The 21,373-nt window shown below is 42.0% G+C and overlaps 1 protein-coding gene across 1 annotated transcript; it reads right to left on the bottom strand.

Moving 5' to 3' along the window:
- Positions 1–1,420: 1,420 nt before the first annotated feature.
- SQLE (squalene epoxidase) lies at positions 1,421–20,432 on the bottom strand. Its single transcript, XM_005507292.3, has 11 exons — positions 19,856–20,432; positions 17,453–17,705; positions 16,981–17,161; positions 14,073–14,169; positions 10,781–10,894; positions 7,063–7,234; positions 6,678–6,773; positions 5,972–6,114; positions 4,865–4,961; positions 4,259–4,346; positions 1,421–3,254 (listed from the first exon to the last, which is right to left on the bottom strand). The coding sequence occupies exons 1-11, from the start codon at positions 20,138–20,140 to the stop codon at positions 3,062–3,064; spliced, it is 1,719 nt and encodes a 572-aa protein (XP_005507349.2). The 5' UTR covers positions 20,141–20,432; the 3' UTR covers positions 1,421–3,061.
- Between the last annotated feature and the right edge of the window lie 941 nt (positions 20,433–21,373).

The raw sequence follows: 21,373 nt of genomic DNA, 5'->3' as shown, positions 1-21,373 counted from the left end.
GTTTTTTTCCCCAAGTGTACTGCAGATATCAGTGCAACAGTTTTAAGTGTAAAGTCTTTGAGTACTATTCAGACTTCATTAACAAACCATTTACATCTACAGAAAATGACGTGCTCCCTTCTCTTCAGTTGCAGGACAAACTATTTAAGCCTCTATTCATACGCTTCCCCAGAGAGGCACTGTAACGATGTCTGAGATTTCTAACATCACGTTACACCTTCACTGTCTCAGAAGCACAATCAAGTCACAAATTACAAAATCCATCAGCTGATGCAGGACTAACCAAGTGCTTTTCCTTTGTTCCAGCTGGTTAAAGCGAAGGTGGGAGGAAAACTGCCATCACTGACTTTTACTCACTTGCACTGGAGCAGGCACAGAACACAGGGGTCACCCCTGACATGAAATCCAACAGCACACGCCTGCATCGGCAGCTTCTGCTTTTAAAGCTTTAATAAAACCCCCTCTCATTGCCTCATACATTTTCCAGTAGAAGGGCTTGCTCAGAACAACAAGAACAAAAAACAAGCCCCAAAAACAGAAGACCAAGAACACTGAACCTACGATAGGAATCTCTCAGTGCCCTGAGGAATGCGACGCTTGCACACATGAGCCAACTCCCCACCTACGAACAAGCCCCCGGATCACCGGCAACTCCCATGTCCTCCGTCACCCTCACCATGGGCAAGTTTTCACCCTCTTGCACTGTGTCGCCAGCTACGATCTCACCACCATGCAGCTGCTGCTCTTGTTCCTTCTGTCTCTCAGCTGCACCAGCTCAGCACTATCGGAATAAGCGCACAGGCACAGCGCGTCTCACCCTGCGGAGGGCGCGGGATGGTTTGACACTTTGCAGCGTGCAAATCCTCAGAATTAACCTCTTCAGAGTTTGCAGATCTATAGATAACTCACGGGTTGCGTCAAATACATCCCCATCGTGTTCCTCTCAGGTTCTGAACACACCTGTGACACCTTTCCTGAAATGAAACCCAGGATTTTTACAGACCTTCAGCTGCTGTTTGATTCCATTTTTGGCCATTCCACCTACGGACATTGCCCACTCACTTCCAACTTTTCTTACTCTCATCTGACTCAAGAACTGCTTCTTTCATGACTTTCTGTCCTCCTGTGTACCTGAGAAAAACATCACAGCCAGGGGGTTCAAAACTGCACCTGAAACTCTGCCCGGCAACTCTTCTTCACCAGGAGCCATATTCTCAGCTTGCTCTTCCTTACACGTATATGCAAGATCTTTCTCTCCCCAATGTCCAACAAGTGATCGTTACCTCCATCATCCAGACACTTAACCAGGCAGCACATTCAAGAAAATAAAAGAAAAAATGAGCTTAAATATATACGTATATATATGATAAATCAGAACCTAACAAGACTCATTAACCAGAGATACACAACAAAACAACCCTACAGATACCACAACTTTTTATTTACGCTAGCTGGGGGTGTGTATTTGGCTCAGGATTGCTTACCATTGACTTTAAAAAGGCTGCAAATTAGATTAAAAAAATAGAAAATGTAAAATTAATATTTTCAAAGCTGTCACAAATTTTGAAATCACTTGTATAAATTCTGCAAGCTTTGTGTTCCCTTGAAGGGGCAGCATTTAGTCAGCCTATATAATGATATTTGAAAGTATTAGTACTTCACCCTAAAGTTTAAACACAGACATATTCACGACAGCTGTAATTTCAAGAGGGTATCAAAAGTGATAATGGTTAGAAAAATATACATAGTTTTGCTTCTGGAAAATAACAGGTAATTTGAAATATCCGTCAAATAAACTATTAAAAAAGCCTCTCCACAGAGTTTTTTTTCACAGTCCAACACAAAGTGTATGTTTATATACAGCTTATCCAATGTGACATTTCCAAGACGGAGTCAAAGTTTCGCCAGTACAGGGAATCATGATCCGTTTCTGCTCTCTGACCTGTTGCTGCACGTGGCTGCTTGGGCAAGGCAGACGGGAGAGTCACACGGCGATGCTCAAAGCAGCGACAAGAAAGGTGAAGAGAAATGCAAATACACAAGAACAAAGGAAAGCACACTGATGAAGACGACGGTGAAAGGAACAGCGACCAACGGTAAAGGCATCACCTCTTTAGTAGCATACAGTAACTTAAACGGGAAAAATACATACCACAAGTATTAAAAGGACACTTCTGTGGTTCTTGTCGTGAATTTTAAGAAGTAGCATTAAAGATTGCTGTCTACTGGAAATAGGCCGGACTGAATTTGTCTCAGTAGCTGTGGTTTGTTGCTGTGCTTAGTTCACGGCAGTGTTAAACTTGAACTGCACACACACACAAAGTAAACCAAAACAAACCCCCAAGCTTTTAAAAGGCAGAGACACAGGGAGAAAAACATGTGCTTTCAGTACCTGAGTGCGGTGCAGTAGCCAACATACCTATGGTCTGATTATTACTCGTTTAAATTAATTCTGCTGTGAATAATTATTTCAGAAGAGCAACATAGCACCTGCAAGAGTGACTCGAGTTAAAGATACAGTGACACTCCAAAATCTGAAATCCTTTACAGTGTCCTTTTAAATGTCAGTAGACTAGAATCTTAGCCACAACTGAAAAAGAACAGAGGCAAACTCTAATGAAATAACCCAAATCAAGAATGTTACAATATTTCACAGCACTAAAGAAACAGTCTATGGAACTACTGAACAGAAACAAGCATGAAGGATAATAGCAGCATAGGGTTTACAGTTTCACTTCTCAGTTTATTCGTATTAGTGGTGCACTCAGCAATGGATAAAACAAGGAATGAAATTCTGACAAAACTGGCAATTATCTACCACATGTCAACACTTAATTATGATCCTTGTAAACAGCTAATTCATTCTGAATTTTAATTGCAAAGGAGAATATTTACATATAATATATATGTATATGACCACAAAACCAAAATAGGTCAAATCCTTATCAAGGAAATTGGATTTTGAAGAAAACATAATACAATATTAAATAGTACATGTCCAAAGACTTTGAAGGCATCTTGATTTTAACGTTTTCTTCCTCCAGTCATTTCCTCCTGGATTTTAATAGACTAAATACTTCATTTCAGAGTAAATAAGTGGAAATATTACAGAGCAACTTCGGTAGAGAACAGCTCCACTGCTGAAAAACGCTCGAGGTGTGGTGATCCAGGACTCGGACTTAAAGCAAAAATAAACAGCGTATAATGCCACAGCAAAGAAGTGGCCAATCAGTACCATTGGTTTAGGAGATAACCTGTGTTAAAAATAAATAGATAAAACACGTAAATAAACAGAATCAGAAAGCACTGACAGATTTTCATTTTACAAATAGACATCGCCACTGAAGATTACATGAACATGAGCCAGCAGTGTGCCCAGGTGGCCAAGAAGGCCAACAGCATCCTGGCTTGTATCAGGAATAGTGCGGCCAACAGGGCAGCGATTGTCCCACTGTACTCAGCACTGGTGAGGCTGCATCTTGAATCCTGTGTTCAGTTTTGGGCCCCTCACTACAGGAAAGACATTGAGGTGCTGGAGAGAGTTCAGAGAAGGGCAATGAAGCTGGTGAGGGGTCTGGAGCACAAGTCTGATGAGGAGCAGCTGAGGGAACTGGGGCTGTTCAGCCTGGAGAAAAGGAGGCTGAGGGGAGACCTTATCACTGTCTACAACTACCTGAAAGGAGGTTGTAGCATGGAGGGGGTTGGTCTCTTCTCCCAAGTAACAAGTGATAGGATGAGAGCAAATGGCCTCAAGTTGCGCCAGGGGAGGTTTAGATCAGATATTAGGAAAAAATTCTTTCCTGAAAGCCTTGTTGGAATGGGCTGCCCAGGGAAGTGGTGGAGTCACCATCATAGAATTGTAGAATAGTTTGGGATGGAAGGGACCTTCAAAGCCCACCTAGTCCAAGCCCCCTCCAACTAGATCAGGTTGCTCAGAGCCCCATCCAGCCTGGCCTGGGATGTCTCCAGGGATGAGGCATCTACCACCTCTCTGGGCAACCTGTGCCCATGCTTCACCACCCTCAAAAGTATTTTATCATCCCTGGAGGTATTTAAAGGATGTGTAGATGTGGCACTTAGGGATATACTTTACTGATGGACTTGGCAGTGTTACGTTAACAGTGGGACTTGATCTTAAAGATCCTTTCCAACCTAGGTGATTTCATAATTGTTCCTGTGCAGAGCTGACCGACTGGGAGCAAAGATCCTCACAGGGATCGACCCAGTCACAGTAACTGTTACAAACACCCCAACTTACACAGACAGCAATCCAACGGGACCCGAGACACACTCTCCACCAAGTCTGAAGTAATGGAAACAGGCTTTCTTTAGCTGATGCAAGGAATCTACAAAGTGAATTAAAATGACTCAAAAAATACAATCAACGTGTACCAAAAACATTTTCAACATACACGACAGAATATTAAAGGGCTTGGGCACTTTGATAGCTGTTGTTCTGTTAAATTCAGCTGGATTTTGAGCTAGTTTTATTTAAGTAAAGGACAGCCTTACAGAATATCCACATATTCTTGAATATTAACTCGACACAAGAACAAGTGTTTTCTGTTATTTTGTTTTGGTTTTTTTCTGTTTGTGGGGTTTTTCTTTGGTTTTGGTTTTTAATACTAACTCCAGACTTGCCTTCACATCGCTAAAACTCAGTTTACATAACACTAGAACTAAACAACTAGGCAGAGAATACAAGCTAACTCATTAAAATCCTTTGATGTATTTTTAATTTATATCTATATCTATATATATATACAAACACACAGACATATGCTCATACACATACACATCCCCTCCAGGCATATTTTTTTAGCAAGTTGTAATTAATCAGAAGTTATCTTTAAAATACACTTACCATCGGTGGCAGCAAAGAGTTCATAAAGAGCCTGGGCAAGAACATTCACTACAAAAGAATGAGATTTCTTTCTTGACCAGTAAAATGTTCTTTTGGCCTGAAAAAGAGGAAACGACAATTCTGTCAGTAAATACAGTAGAACATTCAAAAGATTCCCAAAGAGGTGGCGAGAGTCATAATCGTGCAAAACATAGAGTGGATTTGAGGACATACTAGATTGGTTCGTCAAACCAGTTATTGAGGCTCCTCTTACACTAAATACAGAATTAAAGAAAAGGGTTTTCTAGGGTGTGCCTCAACTCATCCTTTAATAGGTGGCTGATGTAGGTCAGAAACTTGTAGGATAACACTCACCTAGTTCTCTCTGTTGACTGAGAATAAATAGAAAATACTGAAAGTCTGAGACAAGCAGCTGAGATTAAGTGTCTGCATTTGGTCAGGTAAGCCCTGTGTTGTCATTCAGGGTCCCTCTAAGTGCTTTGCCATTTTCAAATACACTTTTTGAATAATTAACTTGTAGTCTATAATTATTCTAGTTGTAATTTAGCCAAAACAATATGCCTAACCTGATTAAACGCAGTAAACAAATAAATAAGATCTCTTATTATCTACTCACCAGAATTTTGGGTCTAAATCTCACTGAAAAAATAAAGCCAGCATCAACACTGATAGTGCTGATTTCTATGAAAGAAGCACGTCTTCTAACTTACTGCTCTGACATTAATGCAAAGAGCTCAGTGGAGCATTGAGATGTGTCTTGAAAAACTCAGCACACGTCCTCATTATTCTCTAAGTGCCAGTCACACCAGCGTAATGGTCCAAACCCACCCTATTTAAGATGAATCTACATTAAAAATACATGAGTAATGTGGGAACATCGGGTTGTACTAGCAAAGCACACTGACTAGACAAAACACGACAGGTCGGTAAGCACAGTTTGAATCTGCCTTTTGTGGCACAGCCACCGCACTCGCACATCGCAGCTCCGCTCTGAAAACTGCTGTGCCTTACTAATAAATTACATGACCCCGAGTTGCGTTAGATTTAAAAGTGTGTCATTAAATTGCAGCAAAAGCTGCCTAAAATAAGCCCAAAATAAAGCTTCACCTTAAGAACGTCAGAATCTTCATAAAGATCTGGAATATCCTGGAGCAAACTCCTCCATATTTTAACATCATTTAAAGCAACGCTCATGCCTCCACCAGTTAGAGGGTGCCTTATATTATATGCATCTCCTAAAAGAAGAACACCTAGAGAGAAGAGACAAATCAGTGGGATACTACATAATCTTAGAACTCAAACCCTCTATTTTGTTTTAAATCAAACTTAGTAAGAATCCACTCCCTCCAGAAAATGAGATAAGTAACAACCAGCAATTAAGAGAGAAAAAAGAAAGGGGACAAAAAAAAAAAGTATGTATTGAAATTAACAGGCTCTAAAAGGCTTTAAGATGATCAGGGCCAAAATATTTTTTGCCTATAGGTATGCAGGTGTTTGTGTCAAAGAACACAAACATAGACACTTTTCAAGGTAATTTATTTCCTTTTTAATCAAGTTTTTCTTAAAAAGACCACATTTGTATGAGCTTGAGCAACTGAGTGATTTAAACTTCAAAATAAAGCAGGCACTGATATGAAGTCTGGTGTCAATATAAACACTCCAGTTAAACTATGCCCAAGGTACACATTTTCAAAGCATTATATTTAATAGAAGAACCGTGAGACAGCAGTATTGAATGACAAACATACATCTATGACAGCAAAAACTCAAGTTTTTGATGTCTTTTCCCCTCCTTTTATTTCATAATACAGACCTTTTTTGTTAACAGCCGAAGGAGGCAAGAAGCTGGCTGGCATGGTCCTTAAACGATCATTTTGAACTGCTATTAAGAATGGTTCCTTTAAGTGATCTGCAATAACCAAATATTTTAGTTACACTACTTAGATAGACTCTAAAATAACTTGCACATAACCCGTTGTGACTGCTTTTTAGAGATATAAGCTTTGTGAATTGCTAATCTCACACATGTGAGCTGAACAAACTGCTATTTGATGTGGTATCAAAGAAGGATGAATAGTTACTGAAATAGTAACTGCACACATGGAAAAAGCCCACACACTTCCATGGATTCCATGAAATGTGCCTTTTTTGGCACATTTAATTGTGTCAATTACAGATGGAAATCTTTCTGGACTTACCAGGTAGTTGTGGATGAACGTTCTCAATCATGTATTCTTTTAAATTTGTTGGCATTTCCCCTCGAATATCCACGAGGACCCGAGTCTCAGTTGCAGAAATCTTATAGATTAGCACTGGACTAGTTTTAGCTAAAACAAGCTCAGCATAATTAGCTTTAACCTGTGATGCATCCTTAAAAGGAAAAGAAGGGGGAGAAAGATTGAGACTGATTAATGAAAGGATGTTAAACTTCAGATATACAAAACCGTTTTCTGAAATGCTTTGAAACAATATCCCCTATCATATTAAGTTTGTGTTACTTTTCTCTCTTAAATGAACAAAAAAGTGTTTTCAAAAAGAAGATTTCGAACTTCAAAGTTATAATTCTTTCAGCAATACATTTTAATATTTACTAGAATATACGTTAAATTATACATTTCATTTGAATACCCTACTGATATTTAATACATACTATTGAAAATCTGTAATGTAATCAATGTAGTAGTTTTCGGTAACTTTTCATAAATAAGGTGGTGGAAAGGAAAAAGACACACTAGTCTGTACACAACTACATGGAGATTCCAACTGAGGAAGAATCATAGGGTCCACCTAACTAGATCTTGAACAAGTAGAGAAACAGGAGGCATTTGGGCAGTGGTAACTGGGTTGGGGACCCAAAAACTTCCTCCAGGTCAGTGTTCCCATTCCAGTGAAAGTTCTGTAGTTTTGGTCCCTTCTCCCTTAATTACTTCTGCTGTTAATCACCATTATTGCAGCAGCCACGGAGGGTAAGAACCAGCCACAAGTCCTACCTGGGTTCTCCAGCCACCCAGCTACCAATTCCCACTTTCCTTCTTTCTTAAAGTCTGAGTCCTGAAGGTACAGATGTACCTGGTTGCAAGGTACGCATCCTTCAGGCAGGAGCACAGCTTGGGTATTCTCCTGAGTATAAAAAATACCTGGTTTGACCCACAGCTGCCAGGACAAGCTAAACCTTGAGATTTTTACTCCCTGAACAAGTGCTGTGAGTATTGTGTAAAAATGTGTGTCACCATCTTAGCTATTGATATTGTAAGGAGCCACTGAAGGAGGAATGTTGTTTTTACAAAACTGGGGACCTGGCATCTGACCCCAGCACAGGGTAGGACTGAGAGACATCTGACTATGGATCCTTAATGTAAAACAAAGTCTCTTCGAACTAATCCTGGAATGCAAACTGATTAGTGGATTTAAAAAGTGAAGCTAGGGGGAAGGGTAGCCAGAGCCAGGAATCCATGTTTTCAATAAATTGGCAGTGGGAGGGGTTTGTTAGAACTAGGTGAATCAGACAGGTAAACGGAGGCAGGCATCGGGTAGTCTGTAAACCCTGCAGTACCCAACCAATGGGGAGCAGGGGAGGGAATTTGTGGCTGGGATTTGAGGGGGATATAAGCAGGGGCTTTTTGCCCTATTCTGTGTGCCCACCTCTAGGTAAAACACCCTGTCTTGCAAAATCGTTGATAAAATATTCTTTGCTGAGAGATCACACAGAATCACAGAATGTCAGGGATTGGAAGGGACCTTGAAAGCTCATCCAGTCCAATCCCCCTGCCGGAGCAGGAACACCCAGATGAGGTTACACAGGAAGGTGTCCAGGCGGGTTTGAATGTCCCCAGGGTAGGAGACTCCACAACCCCCCTGGGCAGCCTGTTCCAGTGTCTGTCACCCTCACTGAGAAGAAGTTTCTTCTCAAATTTAAGTGGAACCTCTTGTGTTCCTGTTTGTACCCATTACCCCTTGTCCTATCATTGGTTGTCACTGAGAAGAGCCTGGCTACATCCTCATGACACTCACCCTTTATATATTTGTAAACATTAATAAGGTCACCCCTCAGTCTCCTCTTCTCCAAACTAAAGAGCCCCAGCTCCCTCAGCCTTTCCTCACACAGGAGATGCTCCACTCCCTTCATCATCTTTGCTGCCCTGCGCTGGACCCTCTCCAGCAGTTTCCTGTCCTGGGACAGATCCTGCCTGGGCCTATTAAATTGGCAAGGTAATAGTTTCCTACAACATCTTCACACAAACCAGTCAAAGCACCTATACCTAAGGAAACAATTCTGCAGATTGGGTTCCAGCTTTACAACGGTGCCTACTTCTAATCCAGAGATTAATGTTAGAAGATACAGCACTAATAGCGCATATATAGCACTTTATATGAGGTGCTGAAACTTTGTTTTTCATAAAAAAACCAAAACTATTTTCTATGAACTGGTCTAGTGAGTCCAGTGCTCAGTTTAACCTCACTATGTTGAATCCTAATCAATTTTTTTTACCCTCCTTTGTTCAATTACATGCATAGATTAACACTGTACTCTCCTCTTAAAATCAGAAATCTAACTTTTAACAAAAGGTATTTTACATCTGCCTCATAGTTAAGTATTTTAAGAGTTAAAAATCTGATCTTCAATTGCAGCAAATATGCTAAATCTGACATAACGAGCTGAGCTATACTAGAGCTGGGATGGACTATGCATCAATAATTTATAACAAGAGTTAAAAATGTAGGCTAAAATTTCCAAGCACTCCTCAAAGGGACACAGAAACTGACAGAACAGCTGGATAAATATTTAAAAGCACAGTTCTAATTGATTTTGTTAGAATACATTTAATGTTAGAATTCAAGACAGTCCTTGGAATAAAATGTCAATAGTTGCTTTAAAAAAAAGTGAATGCTTGAGTCTTTTATACAGGCATATTCTCTATTCTGTGCCTCTATTAACAATATTTAATAACAATGTCTTTGTTGCATAAATCTCCTTGCACAGAATTCTGAACATTTATCTTTCACTTCACAAAGTTCTGCTATAAAAGCCCCTTCTGCATGAGTTCATATGAACAGGTTCTATAGGTACCTATACATTTGGATGGAAACCAAAACAAAGCCCTGCCAAACAGTAAACAAAGAGAGAAAAAATACATCTTGAGAAGACAGGATGAGAAGGTTTCTCACGGGATAAGCCCTGGAGACCAGCAATCCTGTGGAATACAGAGGAACCAATAAGTGGGACACCAAAAGTCTGCTGAATGGATACAAGTCCACCAACCCACATCAGCACCACCAGCAGCTTGTGTGACACCACCAAGAGGGTGGTGGCTGCTGTATGAGACAGAGGACACGGCATTATGTGTGCAGGGTTACACAAACTCCTGGGACACTCTCCAAACACCAACTAGAATATCACTACAACCTGTTTCCCCCGAGTGCATGGTCAGGGTTGGCCTCCCAAGGATTGTCCCAGCCAAGCAGCTGGGAATGTAACAGTGAAGAACATGAGTGAATAACTCACCATGTCTGTGAATACTTATCCTCCATTAATAACTACAGAGTGATTCTGTTGATAACAACAGTTTAATGAACGCTTTAAAAATATTGATTGTTAGCTGTTCTTCCCACCCCAGCACAGATACTTGATCTCTTCTTAAGGTAAAAGCGATTTGCAATTCTCACATACTAAATACAGTAGGGTTTGGTGTCACCTTGCAGTGATCTTTCCAAGAATATTTAGATGCTGCAAGGCCCCTCTGAGACATCAGACTCGGGGAAGCACTTTTCTTCTCATTTCTCAGTGCAGACCACAAACAGCCAACATACCAAAGCATATGCACAAAGGTAATGAACTTCAACATAATCAGCGAAATTCAGACCCACATTAAGAAGCGGTAGCACATTGGCTTATAAGGTATTACAAATAGAGGTTACCTTCAATATACAACCAACGAAATGGGATGAAACGGTAACTTTGTTAGAGATCAGTTTTTTTCTGAACTTGGAGAAAAGTCCATCAGCTACAACAGTGAGTGGTGCATGAAGCTCCTGCAGCACGGAAGAAAGAAGGAAAAAGAGAAAAGGAAAAAAATTACTTTTTCAATTTTATTTCAGAACAGTGAAACAACTCCCAAGCCCTCACGTTCAATTGCACGCTAGATACTCTACAAAACAATAAGCATAAGAGGATCACAGATCAAATTTATAATACATGGATTAAGAAATGAAGTATATTTTGCCTTTCTTATCTTGATATTTAACTCTATTTCCTCTAAGAATTAGCCTAACAACATGCTCCAGCTCTTTCAGAAATGCATTCAGATAACATGGTTATGGTGGCTGTGTAAGAACCTGGATAAAACAAAGACGAGAAAGTAATCATTCCCTTCAGCCTATAATGCTCTTCAGGAGAAAAAAAAACATAAACAAATTTTAACTAAAATAACCAAGCATGAGCAACTAAACAGAAACAAACCAAAGTATAACAAACAGGAATGCAGTAAGCATACCAAGATTTTAAAGACCAAGCAGCGAACTTTGAGCAGTTCCTAGTATACTTAGGAACTACAAGCGCTAATTGTGTATGTAGGCAAAACATAAAATAAAATCTGAGTAAATAATAAAATAAAATCTCATGTTTGACACACACATTGTTCTCAAACATGAACAAATTATTCCAATCATTAAAATATATTTTTAAGCATTTTATTGTTAAGGCAATATGACAACATTATCATACTATTAAGCATTTAGAGGTAGATATTTCCTTCTACCCACAGCTTTCTCAGTCAGTGTACTCAGCGATTTATCTGCAAATGACTATAGATTTATACTGAGCATTAGACCTTGGCCTTCAATAAGCTCATACATTTGGCAAGAGCAGACCTTTTAAGATTTCAGGATGTAAGTAATGGCAAAATGCATGCTGTGTTTTATCAGCACACCTGCCAACTATTTTACTATTGGATAGAAGGATCTGGGGAACCAGTATGTGAATGGTACATCCCTGCTCAGAATGGCTTCCTCCACAAGCAGTTCCCTCCTGCTCAGGAATGGAACTGAGTCCCTTGTGGCACATGGTCCTTACACCAAAGGGAAGTCGGACAAAATCGAATGAGTGTACAGCTGAGTAAAACAATATACATTTCTGGCCTCTGAGCCTATGGAACTGAGCTCAGAAGCAGTGCAAGAGACAGTAAAGCCAATAAAACCTCTTTCCTATGGATTCTTGTCTCAGACAAGCTCTAATTATTCCTGCAGTTAGAGCAAAGTCACCTGCCCATATGGGTTCCCTGGTGTCTAATTGATGCTATATTTTTTCCAGTCAACATCTTAAGACTTTTCCTCTATTTGGCCATCTGATTTTGATAAATGTTATAACCCTGCTTTTAGGATACTGACTAACTTCAACCTCATTTAAAAGAATAAAAATCTCAAAGGTAATGTGGTGAAAAATGGGGACAGAGAGCACAGAAGAACACAGACAACATAGATCAGCCTCCTTTCCTTACGGAAGCAGTCTAAGGAATGCAAACAGGCTGTGTTTTTCATATTTGTTGTTGTGTTTTATTGTTCCTAGTGCATTGCCCAGCTGTAAAAGGTCACAGGTAGGGTAACACAGAAGAAATGTTTAGCAGAAACTTCTTACACTAGATTTCTACCATCAAAAGACATCTAGGCCAGCAAATAATCAAGCTCTTTCTGGCCACATGACTTCAGCATACAAAGCAAAACAGGAATTTGCTTATCCCCATTACACAGATAGGAAACTCAAAGCCTTAAGAACAAAATCCATACTGTCAGGAAAGATGTAGGTTAAAACACTGCTCACCTTACTGCTGGTCAAATAAAGTCATACTTAACATTTATGGATGGTGGTGGTATTATCATGTCTAAAACTTAAAAATAAACCTCAAAGCAAAATATGCACTACCGCTCCTAAAACCAAAATCTCCCCCTTCTATATTGCTGGATGATTAAGTCAACTGGATTTGGGGAAAAAATGCCAAACACCACCTTTCCCCCAAAGCCTCCCCTCCCAAAACATCCTGTCTTTCCAGTACCCACGTGTGATTCAACGGCTTATTCGACCAGAGTGGATTTCCTGATGTAGTTTTATTCATTTCAGATGACATCAAAGACAGACCCAGGAGGAGGACCTGGAACTGCCCTTCCTCCAGCTGCCTCGAGAGGGGCCGAGGATGTCATTTCCACCCAGCTCTCTTACAGCTTCCTAGTTCCAGCACTCTGCCATCCAGGGGGCTAGAATGCCCTTAGCCTGAGGAGGGCCTAAAACCAGCTCCCTTACATCTGGGGTAAGCACTTTTCAAAGGGTCTTTTACATATGGTTTTATACCACCATTTCAATTTCTAAATGACCTAAAAATGAGAGATATTTTTAGTAATGCTTAGAGTAGGATCTTCCTTCTACTCAGGAACTTTCTCAGCCTCGCACAGAGGGCAGCAGAGCACAGGTAGGAGATTCCCGTCGCCCCCATCACAGCACACCTGAACACATTGGCTACATAACTTTAGACACCACAGGAATTTTAAAGCCAACAAAGAAGATTACAAATTTGGCTTTTCTAGAGAACAGGCAGTATATCCAAAACTTCAGCACATACATTCTACCTCAGGTGGGCTTTTCTAAACTTTTTTGTAAGTTCACATAGCTTCACAGTATTTAGCCAGCTGTTTAGCATTAGTTGAGGCAAAGAACATTGATCAAATCAGTGAAACAATTAAAATAGGCCAGAACTCTCTTTCTGTGGTCCAAGGAATGACTGGACAGATCTACCTCTCTGAATAGGCACCTATCTTCTCATTTTCAGACACCTCAGTCAGTGGTGGAAAAGGATGTGGAAACGTAGACCATCACACACAGGCAAAGCATGAATCTTAATATATTTGGTTTTCAATGAGTAACTCTCAAGAGATTTTAAACTCCAGACATATGAATAGGGAAGCAAATAATGAACTGAATTCTCCAGAAACACTGAAAGCAGAAGCTGCACAAGAAGTTATAACAAGAATTCCCATTTTCTGGAACTGTATCCACCAGAAAGTAATCTCCCTTTATTAAAGCTTTTGCTTTCTTGATAACTGCATTATTTCTGCACCAGTAGAGTTTTACAATGATATATATATAAGTTTATATTTATTTTTATATATATAAACCTCTATTCTCTCAATAGTTAACAAAGATTGTAATAGAGACTTGTCTCACCTTAGTATCTCCAGTTTCTTTGTCCTTGTACTGAACACCCACAACACAGTCGTCTTCCTCAAGTAATTGTAACACAGTCCCCTCAATGAATTTTGCACTGAAATAAAATAAAGAGGTTAGAACAGAATGGAAGAGGATTCATGATGCCATCATTTCAAGGCACTAGACACAGAACAAGAACCAGATTTTCACTAATCTTGTCTCCGCCAACACAAACAGTTTAAATTTTACAAAGATACGTTCTTGATCACCTTCAGAAGCCACACTGAAAGTCAAAAAGTACTTGTATCTAATTTCAGTTCAACACTATCATTTGATTTGATACTTGAGAATATTCTAAAACTGTATCGGTTGTCTTAAACACCCTACCACTTAGGAGAATCCCCCATTGCGCTTTGGGTGCTCCACAGCCATGTGAGAGGTACAGAGAGGAGTCTGACACCTAATAATGGTCAGAAATCAGCAGCTGACTGAGTCATCTCTGCTCAACAGTGGGAAATGCTGACAAAGTGAGACACAACTCCAAGCAGAACTCAGAAGCAAGATCCAAAGTAGCACTTCAACACTTAGCATGTACAGCGGGTAAAAGTGAAGTACCTAAGTCTCAGGGTAGTCCAAAATAATCTAACTTGTTTAGGACAGAGACATCTAGTTTTTCACCTCAGGAATTCAGGATGCTTGGGTTTTTTTGCTATTTATGCTTTCAAAGTTCTGCTAATGTTTATGTTCAGAGTTTGAATGGTGCATCTCTTACTTCTACCTCCCAACCAGAGCTATTTGGGGTTCACAAATTAAATCCCTGTAAACTTTTATCCCTTGTTAGGTCTGAGCTGTTAGACCTGACCCCAGCAGTTCAGACTTAGCAGCTCGAAATGGACACTCTCTCTCCCTCACAAATATTTTCATATCCAGACGGAATTTCACAACTTGGAGAAATGAGCCAAAGGTCCACATGAGAATACAACAGCTTGATATTTTAGGCTCTCAGAAAGAACATGAGCAATTGAATTAATGTCTTTTTTCTGTCAGCCAGCACAGAGATTTCAGAGCAGTATCAAACTGGTTACACATACACACAGTAGCAGAAACTTCAACAGCAAGGGAGTGCACCAACACGTCAGGTTACCAGCAGGTGAATCAGAGTGCTGCAGATCCTATCAGCTTTAAATTTCTTTCGTAGTTGTCATTTCAGTTATCTAAATAAGTGCTCACTTATTTTCTGGTTCTCACCCACTATAAAAATCATTAATTAATGATGCCCCACCTCCTTCCTCTGCAAAATTGATTTTACTCATCTGAACTAAATTCATATTGCCTAGTACTTCTAAAGAGGTTAAATTAATCAGTACTAATTTTCTCCTATATTTTAACAAGCTTTGAGATGAAAAACAAAGCCTCATGGCACTACTTAGAGTTCTGGATCTCTCCTGCACTTTAATTTAATATGCAGTTTTCTACACTGCAATTATAATGGAAAGCAAGCATACACAAAATAAACATTAAAGACAGTGTGAAAAAAGGAGAAACAATTAAACTTAAGTCACAAACATTAACTTAAGTAAGTTTCTGCTTCAAAGATTGTGTACAGCTACTGGTGTTCTTCCCATAATTTGAGCAAACAGGTGCTCAGATTTCACCAACTTGAAGCCTCAATAAGGTGGCTTTAGCTTTTATAGCTAGTAAACGTGGTTGTCATTAATTTAAACTGTACTACAGAGCTGCTATCTTTCAGTGCTAATTTTAGTGATTAGGAGAAAGCAATTTTCCAGCTCAGAATAAAGACATGTAAGGTAAAAAGACTATAATGCCATGTTTCCCTTATAGGCATTATTAAGGGGGAGAAAAAGTCAAACCAAAAAAACAGCCCACAGAAAACAGCATCTAGAATCTATTCTGTTCCAATAAAAGTTTCCTTCTCACCTCTTGTATAAAAGAAAATTCAGTTTAAGAGGAAACACTCATTCTTATTTAATGAGGAAGAGAAGGCATCATCAAGATTCTAAAAACCAGAAGTGAATAACTGGAAAGAGCTGCTTCCATTTAGTGCTTCTTTCTAGTTACTCTGCTTGACTTCTTGTTATCAGAAAAAGCACAACATCCAAGTGTAAAAGAAGCTTGATTTCTGGCATCAGAGATAACATAAGTGGAAGAAATATACGTCCCTGCTCATTCCAGGAGGGCTGGACCCTTTTAAGGTCCCTTCCGACCCAAACTATTCTATGATTCTAAGAAACGACACTGGATTTGCCGCTCGTTTCTTGATAAAAGTTCTACTCATTGCGCAGAGAAGAGGTCACTTCTTCTGATAAAATGCCAAACCCAAGAATCAGTAGAAGAGACTCAATCTTTTAACCTTGAACTGTTCTCTCACACGGATGGGCCAGTACATCGCCTAATATTTAAAGCCTATATTCCCATATTTTCATAGAATCATTTCGGTTGGAAGAGACCTACAGGATCATCAAGTCCAACCATAGCCTAACTCTAGCACCAAACCATGTCCATAAGAACCTCATCTAAAGGCCTTCTAAACACCTTCAGGGATGGTGACTCCACTACTTCTCTGAGCAGCCTGTTCCAGTGCCTGACAACCCTTTCCGTAAAGAATTTTTTCCTAATGTCCGATCTAAACCTCATCCGGTGCAACCTGAGGCCATTTCCTCTTGTTCTGTCACTTGCTACTTGGGAGAAGAAGATTACCTTCTCCCAAAGGGTAACACGTGATGTATATGCAACTCATGAACATATTTACAGAAAATAGAACGAGTAACTATAGCTGTTACTTCAAGTCCTGTTCATTGCAGCCCTCTCTGTTGGGAAAGAGGGAATGTTTAAGGAATCTCACGGATGCTGGGAACAGTTCTGCTCAGTGTCTGATCCCAGAGGTGCCATTCACAAGGTGACTCACTTGGGCTCTGCCATCGCTGCCCTTCGGAGACCCATGATGAACCGGCCATGATGAAAAGATCTTCCACTCGCCACACAGCCATCCTCAGATGTCGGGTAAGGAATTTCAACCTGCGAGTTGCTCTCTATGTCATGAATTATGTAACCATTTACTATTTGTGAATCAATACCTTCTACCGTATCTGCAAAATATAAGGCAATAGATGAGTTTAAAAAAAGTCTTTAAGAAAGCTTAATTATGTATGAAAATTATTTCTTTACATCGAGTCCAATCTTCTTAATCAAAACACACATACGGAAGCCTGAAAATTTTCAAAATGGCAGACTGGAAATAGACGAGCAATTTCAATTCAAATATTAAGCACAGATAATGTATTTTTTCATTTTCACCATAGGCATGATTTTTCTACAAACATAATTGAGTGTAGAGACTGTTATGTTATAAGTATATTTACATTTTGAAAAGCACTCACCTTCAAGACCCAAGTCTCTAAGGGCATTAAAACCTCCAGGTTGCAACAATTCTCCAACTATCCTGTCAGGTTCTTTCAGATCTCTCTCTATCACGGTCACCTTTCTTCCATCCCTTGAGAGCACCGTGGCCAAGGAAGAACCAAGGACACCTGATCCCACGATGATAATTTCTGGATCGTATTGGGGTGACAGTGTTGCATTTGGAGCAGTCTCTGTCAGATATACATCTGAGAAGTTTACTTCTTTTTTACCCTTTAGAGAAGAAAGCCACAGTTAAAAGTGCCAGTGTATCTATACCATAACCTTATCAGAGGGCTGACTTTGGACTAATTCTACTTTGATCCAGGGCACTGAGAGCACATTGGGTAGTTGGAGAGCATCTTCTGGTTTAGTTTTGTCCAAAATGACACCAGTCATCCTCTACAATGCAACAGAAACACAACAAGCAGGGAAAAGAAAAAACGACACACCCCAAACAAAATCAAGATCCTGCCCTGTTGATCAAAGTCAAACCACTATCACGGCCTCAGAGAGACTGAGAGTCAAGTTCCTACAAAGGGCAGAAAGCCAAGGCTGTCCCATATTCTGGGTTTACGAAGTAACAACAACACACCAATGCCTTTGTACCCCTGAGCCACCACTCCGTGGAGGCCTTAGCACTTTGCAACGAAAAAGTTATCAGATTCATTGGAAAATGTATTTCTCTTTAATTTTATTTGAAGTGAACCTACCTACCAAAATAACAGTAATAACCAAAATACAGTAATATTCAGCATGGAAAAGTGTCAGCCGAAGCACCTGCCAGGGAACTGTTATGAAGAAATGGTCCTGAAATGAAAACTCATCCGAAAGTCAAAAGTACAGGCAAAATTATTGTCCACTTACACTTAAAACTGCTAAGAATTGACATCCATCAGATCACATCAGTTAACATACACACTGATACCCACAGACCAGTTATGTTATTGTACCTCCCCAATAGCATTTAATCACATGCACTTAAAAGTGAAAAAATCTTATAAGGGCAATTTCAGTGCAAACCTGCATGTCACTTCTCCAGCTGGTAGAACAGAGTTCAAATCACTCTTTCACACATGCCTCAGCACTACAGTGCTGACATTGGTAAAAATACAATTGCATCTGTGGAACAAATGCCCAGAACAACACTGACACAAGGATTTCTAGTGGCATAGTGTTGTGTTTATATCTAAAAGGCAGCAAAGGTGTGCAAAACTAACTGTCTGAATTCAGATAATACAAGAAATGGAGGTAAAGGCAGGTTTTACCAGAAAACAAAAATAAAATCCAGAACCTTTGACTTGCAGCCAAAAATAGTTTCAAATTATTTCGTGCAAGGGGTCAGTGCCCAGCCAAAAATGCCCAGAAGCACACAGGAAATGAGCCAAACAGTGCTGACCCACAGACATATTGAATATGTATGTCCAGTGGGGAGTCCCAGATGGCAGGACTCCAGGTAAGCTCCAGCCACGAACTACAGCTCTCCGCACTGCCTCACAGCAAGGCTCACGCTGGGTTCAGTGGAACACACAGGCAATCTGAGCTCAGGTCCTGCAGCCATTGCACAAGCAATAGTTTAGCAACAATTTCCAACGAACCCTGCAGTTGTCTAAACAACTGTGTTTTATACAGAAGGATTAGGAAGCTGATCACAGAACTAGAGAATGGCCAGAAGTCAGAAGGGACCTCTGGAGGTCACCTGGTCCAAAGCTCCACCCACACAAGGTCAGTTACAGCAGGCTGCCCAGGACCACGTCCAGTTGGGGTTTGAGTATCTCCAAGGATACAGACTCCACCATCTCTCTGGGCAGCCTGTGCCAGTGCTCAGTCACCCTCTCAGTAAAAAGACCTGCTTCCTGATGTTCAACGGGAACTGCTGTGTTTTGGTCTGTGCCCATTGCCTCTGCTCCTGTCACTGGACACCCGTGAAAAGAGCCTGGTTCCATTCTCTATGCACTGTCTCATCAGGTATTTATATACATTAATGAGTTCTCCCTGGAGCCTTCTCTTCCCCAGGCTGAACAGCCCCAGCTCTCTCAGCCTTTCTTCATAGGAGAGATGCTCCAGTCCTTCGTCTCTACAACACACTGGCCATTGAAGATGTTTTTCTGCTAGTATAATAAACCTTTACTATAATTCTTTCTTCAAACACTTATATTTTATTTTAGTCTACAAAACCCCTGGCCTGACACTTAAATAACTTTAGATGTTTCTTTTGTCAGCCAAAACTACCACAAAATACAGCAAATCAGACATGCAGCATCTAAAGACAAGCTCTCCAACCCTTTCTTAGCTCCTTTCCCTCACCAGGGCAGGGGGTCAGTGGTCAGAGGGAAGAGCAGGAAGACACTGCACCCCACATGCCACGTCTGAATTCAACCTACCTTTCTGGATTTGGGTTGTTCAACTTGTTGAGATGCTGGGGTGGGTTTTGCCCAGAAGAAGCCAACAAGTGGCAAAGCTGAGAGAACATCAGAGAGCATCCCCTGGTGGGTCTTCTGCTGCTGCTGCTGTTTGGGCCCCCTGAAGCGGTACCTGTACGACAGCAGCAAGCCAAGAGAGAAAAACACCAACACGGAGAGCAGCACCTCCTTATTTGCGTAAGTCATGAGGTCCCCACACTTTTTATACACGTAGATGAAGGAGGCGATACCCAGAAAGGTCCACATCGTGAGAGGACTGGTCACTGGTCCTGATTGCTTCCTCCAAAGCTTTCCTGCCGACCGATGCTCCCCAAAACGGGTTTTAGTACAAGGTATGAAAAATATACGTATAGAAATGCAAAGACTTGCTTTGCAATGGTAGGGAGGGAGATCTCAATGAAAAAGCAAGGAGCTCAAAAAAACGTCTTCTTAAAAACCCCCGAGCTCCGCACGGCCCCTCGAGGAGCCGCCGCCGCCCCCGCGATGCCCGCGGAGCTGGAGCTGGTTCCCGCCCGGGGGCTTCCCCGCCACCGCCTGCCGGGCTCGCTCCTCCGCCGGCCCCAGCCCCGCCTCGGCTGCCGGGACGGACGCGGCTCCGTTGGCGGCGATGCAGCCGGAGCCCCCACGCCCGCTGAGTGAGTCAAACGCCGCTGCGCCCGTGACGCACCAGGCGGGGGAAGGCTCACGGCCCGGGGGGCGCGGCTGATGCTCTACCTGCTCGAGTCAGAGCCCCGAGCGGCCTCTTCACGGAGGGAAGATGCGGCGCTGCCGCCTCCTCGTCTTCCTCCTCCCCTCGTCCCGGTTTCCTGCCCGGCCAACAGCTGAACCCCGGCCCGGCGCCCCGACCCCCCGGCGCCCCACCGAGCACCCAGAAGCGCCAGGGGGCGGGAGAGCGGCACTCCGCCGGGGGCGGGGCTATGCTAATGACCAACCGCCCCCGCCTCCTTCTGGGTACCGCGCGCCTGGTGCCTCAGCGGCATCTGGCCAATCGGCGGTGCTATGCCGAGATGGCGCTATGGCCAGGCTACCAATCGAAGCGGGGGAGAGGCGGGGCTTGCGCCCGCCGGGCTCCTAGGGCGATGTGACGACGGGGAGGGCGGGGCGGGAGCGCTGGAGTTGCCATGGTGACGGGATGAGGGGCTGCCGCCCGCCGCAGCGGGGCCGCCCCGCCCGCTCCCCCTGTCCGCACCGTTCCCGGGCAGCCCGGAGTATCCAGGCACCGCCATCGCCCGTGCTCGGTTCGGCGCCTGCCCGGCTGCGGGGGGCAGGAGGCTGAAGGCGAACAGCGCAAAGAACGAGGGTGGAGCAGCGTTGGTCGCTGCGCTGGTCAGTCCTGAGGGCCGGCACTGGCCTGTAGCCTGAGGAGATCACAGAATCACAGAATGTCAGGGATTGGAAGGGACCTCGAAAGCTCATCCAGTCCAATCCCCCTGCCGGAGCAGGAACACCCAGATGAGGTTACACAGGAAGGTGTCCAGG

This window comes from Columba livia, chromosome 2 (genome assembly GCF_036013475.1).
Source record: "Columba livia isolate bColLiv1 breed racing homer chromosome 2, bColLiv1.pat.W.v2, whole genome shotgun sequence".
NCBI classification, from domain to species: domain Eukaryota; kingdom Metazoa; phylum Chordata; class Aves; order Columbiformes; family Columbidae; genus Columba; species Columba livia.
The sequence above is the reverse complement of the archived record's forward strand: the minus strand, read 5'-3'. Positions and strand labels throughout refer to the sequence as shown.